Source organism: Otolemur garnettii, unplaced genomic scaffold (genome assembly GCF_000181295.1).
Source record: "Otolemur garnettii isolate 467f Iridium unplaced genomic scaffold, OtoGar3 scaffold00012, whole genome shotgun sequence".
Lineage (NCBI taxonomy): Eukaryota > Metazoa > Chordata > Mammalia > Primates > Galagidae > Otolemur > Otolemur garnettii.
The window spans coordinates 19902515-19907299 of record NW_003852407.1 but is presented as its reverse complement, the minus strand read 5'-3'; the positions used below and the strand labels follow the sequence as shown (position 1 = coordinate 19907299).

The 4785-nt window shown below is 47.2% G+C and overlaps 1 protein-coding gene across 1 annotated transcript in view; it reads left to right on the top strand.

Annotated features, from left to right (window-relative positions):
- Positions 1-2674: 2674 nt before the first annotated feature.
- Positions 2675-4785, top strand: part of DSG2 (desmoglein 2) — a 50333-nt gene continuing 48222 nt past the window's right edge. The window contains exon 1 of the mRNA XM_023510259.1: positions 2675-2756. Within this exon, the coding sequence (XP_023366027.1) occupies positions 2712-2756 (45 nt within the window). The 5' untranslated portion in view covers positions 2675-2711. The remainder of the gene's footprint in view (positions 2757-4785) is intronic.

Below are 4785 nucleotides of genomic sequence, written 5' to 3'. Positions count from 1 at the left end.
GTTAGTAATGGCCACATTTGTTTCTGTGCACAGAGATTTATGAAGTAGATTTAGTCTCGTCCCAACATAAAGAAGTCAGGAGCTAGGAGTTAGCTGTGAATCATTTGATTCTCAACAACTGCCTTGAGCTCAGGTCATAAGTTTTAGAATTTTTTGTTTGTTTTTTTTGAGACAGAGTCTCACTATTTCACACTTGGTAGAGTGTCATGGCGTCATAGCTCACAGCAATCTCAAACTCTTGGGCTTAAGCGATTCTCTTGCCTCAGCCTCCCAAGTTGCTGGGACCACAGGCACTTGCCACAACGCCTGGTAAAGTTTTAGAATTTTTAAAGTGGAATTAATTCAAGAATGACATCTGATGTCATTAGATGGTATATCGCCTACACTCAAAGCCTTAGGGATAAATACCTTATAGAAAGACTATTACCTTAAAACTGACTTTGATAGCCTTCAGGGGATGTTGAATAACACAATAGAAATAAAATTTGCATTAGTTATTTCTCATTCTGGAAACTATAATTATCTTCACTACTAATGAAGATACCAAAACCAAAGTCTTGCCAGTTGAGGCATAAATACTTGTCTATAGGACTCAAATGCAAGAACAGTAATTTAAGGCAGGACTGATATATAGTTCCCTGGGACGATTTGTGCATGTTTTGGTAAGGCCTGCCTTCTTTAATTAGGAGCTTTCCCAGCATGATGGAGAATGAAAATTGTAACCCAGGTGCGCTACCATTCACATCTAGCTCAGAAGAAAGGAATGAAAACTGAAACACATACTTTCCCCCAGATTCCACTGTGTAACCAGTGTTTACTGAGAGTCTCCCATGGTATCAGCACTGTCTAGCACTGGACGCAGAGTGATGAGCTAAGCAGAAACTTCCTACATGCTTAGTCCTTAACCAACTAAACACAGCCATGTAAATAGCCATGAGAAAACTCACTCAGCAGGTAAGCCCTAAACAAACAGTGGAGAAGGTTTTTCTCTCAGCTCAAAGAGGGAGTAGTCTTTGAGGGCTGGGAAAGAAAGGACTAACCAGGAGATGACAATTGTATTGGATCTTAAAAAATTGAAAAGATTGGAACTGGGAAAAGCTAATATTATACTCAAGAAGGGTGAGGGAGGCACTTTGGACCATAGACAGAACTCTGCTATTTTGGCCAAATTTAATGCAATCTCTCTTTCTGGCCTCCAATCAATCCTTTATATAGGCTGTCCCACTACTTCAACCAGTTATCCTTTCTTAGACGTTTCTTTTCTTTTCTTTTCTTTTCTTTTTTTTTTTTTTTTGAGACAGAGTCTCACTATATCACCCTCTGTAGAGCGCTGGGATGTCACAGCTCACAGCAACTTCCAACTCCTGGGCTTAAGTGATTCTCTTGCCTCAGCCTCCCAAGTAGCTGGGACTACAGGTGCCCGTCACAATGCCCAGCTATTTTTTGTTGTAGTGGTCATTGTTGTTTAGCTGGCCCAGGCTGGGTTCCAACCCCCAGCCTCGGTGTATGTGGCTGGCGCCATAACCAGTGTGCTACCGGCGCCAAGCCTCTTAGACGTTTCTAATCTAGGGCTAATTTTAGTGTTTGGACGCCCATACACCCTTTCTGCTTTTCAAGACGAGTTCAATTTAGCATTTTACCTTGCAATAATATTGTTATAATTTTAACTATCATTTAATGAACCCTTAAGTGACAGACACTGCAGAACACTCCACATAGATTTTCTGATTTAATTCTCCTAACATCTCTATGTGTTGAGCGCTATTTACCCTGTTTAATAGATCTGGAAACTGAGGCACAGAGAGCCTGGCCCCATCCACCCAGCTCTTGGAGCAGAACTTCTGATCACTAGTTGTGCGCTCTGTGTAAGTGAATTTCTAAGTCATATGGAAGAGTATGTTATTCCCCCTTAACGCCGTGGAGTTTTTCCCTAGCCCAGTCAAAGGTTCAAACAACTGTAATGTTTTGACCTCCGGTGATTCTGGTTTCTCCCTCAGCCAGATAAGTTGCAAACCTGTTGGAACCAAGAACCGTGGGAAGAGGCGAGAAGACTTTGCGGAGACAGCCATCCCGGGAGCGGAGTCCACGCACTGTGGCTATAGCCGCCGTGAGGACGCAGGTCCCTATGTCACCAGTCTTTCTTTCCCGCGCCACCTGCACCGGGGCCTAACGCACATTCACCCAGTCCGGACCTCACCCTTTCGGCGGCAGTAGGCGGCCCGGGCCCAACCCTGCGGGATCCGATGCGTAGGGCAAGGTTTGCCCTTGGGCTGGGGCTCAGCAGGCCGAGCCTGGCCGGAGGCTTCCTCCTCCCGGCCTTTTTCCAGGGAGGAGGGGATCGGGAAGGAGAAAACGGCAGGGCGGGGCCTGCCACCCACGGTCCCCAACTCTGGGACGTCACGGTCCCAGGTGCTTGTGCGACAGGAGCGGGAGTGCAACTCACGCCTCCCCCCGGGCAGCTTTCCCCACCTCCGCGCTAGCAGCTCGGACGGGCCCCCGGCTCCATTTTCTCGCGGGGCCACGCCTGGGACCGCGCCTCTGGGCTGGGTCGCGCGGCCGGAGCAGGGAAGACGGCCCCGGGGCTGGGGGGCAGGGAGCGAGCGCCGGGGGGGCCGCCGGGGGCCGGGGACCGGGAGGAGCCGGGCGCGCGCGCGCGGGAACGCGGGCAGCGGCGGCTGGGAGCGGAGCGAGCGGCCGGAGGCGAGGGCGCGATGGCGCGGAGCCCGGGACGCCCGTGCGCCCTGCTGCTTCTCCTGGTAAGTGCCCTGAGTCGAGGAGCGGAGCCCTGGGACAGGGAGGGCACTAGCGGGCGCCAGGCTCGCGCCTTGACCTGCCCGCAGCGTCGGTGAATTACCAGCCTGCCGGGCGCGCCCTCCTGGTGCCCCAAGGTGGGACAGAGCTGGGCAGGCTGCGGCGAGACCGGACCTGGGGCTTCGGAAAATTTTCTTGGCTGGGGCCGAGAAGGGTTGGAACCTGTCGAAGTTCTGTTTTTCTTCTCGGAACACCTAGGCCCTAGCGCCTGACTCGGTGAGGTGTAGGTGTAGTGAGCCCCGGGGCGAGGAACACCGCTCCTGGGGCTCTGGGGCTTTGTTTGCAGCCTTCGGCGACGGGAAACATGGAGGCAGAAGGGAGCGACATCCGTGTCTTCTTCCAAGGTCCTTAGCGTTTCCCTCCATTCCCCAGGTTCTCTGGCCACCGCCGGTGCGCGTCGGTGAGCTGGTGAAACCAGGAAAATACCTGTATTCCTAGAATGCAAAAATGGACTAAAAATAGTTTCTTTTTCTAAAAGGTGTTTTACAAAGCTTAACTTTTTTGTGTGTGAAAGCTACATTCGTTGATGTTAGGAAAATCACCCACACGATAGTTACAGTTTTAAATGAAGTTCACAAAGTTCGTGGTTTAAAACAATTTCCTAGCACTAAAGATAATACCGTATGTAATAGTTGGAAGACTTTTTCAGTTAAAAGGTTATAGAAAACCAAAGTGTAGAGCCACCGTGAAATGAGATTTTCAGAGATCACCCTCTAAATGAAAAGGGCTTCAACCCCGAGGAGAGAGGAGACATTCAGGCCCTGGGTCTGGATTTCTTAGGCTTGGTTTCTATGCCCAAACTGAATTTTAACCCCTTCGTTTCTCTGTTAAAAGAGTTTGCCAATAATTAAGAAACATCTGGCTTATAGGGGTGTGCTAAATTGATTTTGATAAAGTGACAAGTTACCCTGCTAATACAGGTGAAGATTCACCTTATGGAGAGTTCACAAATATATGCTGTTAGAGATATTGGATACAAAATTATGCTCATGTTTCTTTCATAATGATTAAAACTAAAAATGTGCGTGTATCTACTGTATTAAAAGCATCATCTATCCCAGAGTGTAGTGGGAGAGGGAAGAAAAAATATGTACACACACACACACACACACACATATATAAAATAAAGCTGAACAGAAAAAAGCATGATTAAATCCAATCCAGAGATTTCAGTGAACTCTGATTTGAAACAGCATGATAATTAAGACCTCCAGAACTTCAGCACATAGTTCTTTTTCATGCTGTATTTATCCATTTCATTTTGCCGGTGATACTAAGGTAACTTTCCATGCAAATTCATCTCGTTAATAAAACTTTTCTAAGACATGATCGGGGGCTTTGTTTTTGGCCTCTGGAACATCGGAGCAACTGATGTTTCCTGGTTGAGAATTACACGGTAACAAAGCACCTGGCTCACTTTGAGGGTTAAATAATAAATTTTCATATTAGAAAAGAAATTACCTTAAATCTTCAAATAGCATAGCAATCAGGCCTATCAGAGAAATAAGTTAACAATTTAGCATCTTTTTCACTTTAACAATGTGATACTTTTACTTTATTGGGCAGTAATAGGCTTTAAAAATGACTATAGTGGGCCCGCCTGGTGGCTCACGCCTGTAATCCTAGCACCCAGGGAAGCCAAGGTGGGTGGATTTCTTGAGCTCAGAAACTGGAGGCCAGCCTGCACAAAAGTGAGACCCCCATCACTACTAAAAATAGAAAAATTAGATTTGGTGGCACAAGCCTGTAGTCCCAGCTACTGGGGAGGCTGAGGCAAGAGGCTCCCTTGAGCCCAAGAGTTTGAGGTTGCTGTGAGCTAAGATGATGCAAATGACTATAGTCAACTGAACAGGAGCAAAATTCTTGGATTCATCTATACATTTTCTATAATACTATTTGCAATATAAATTTGAGTATGTTTATTTTTGCTCAAAGAACGATGAGCAGTTCAGCCTTTCACCCCTCCTCCCCCCA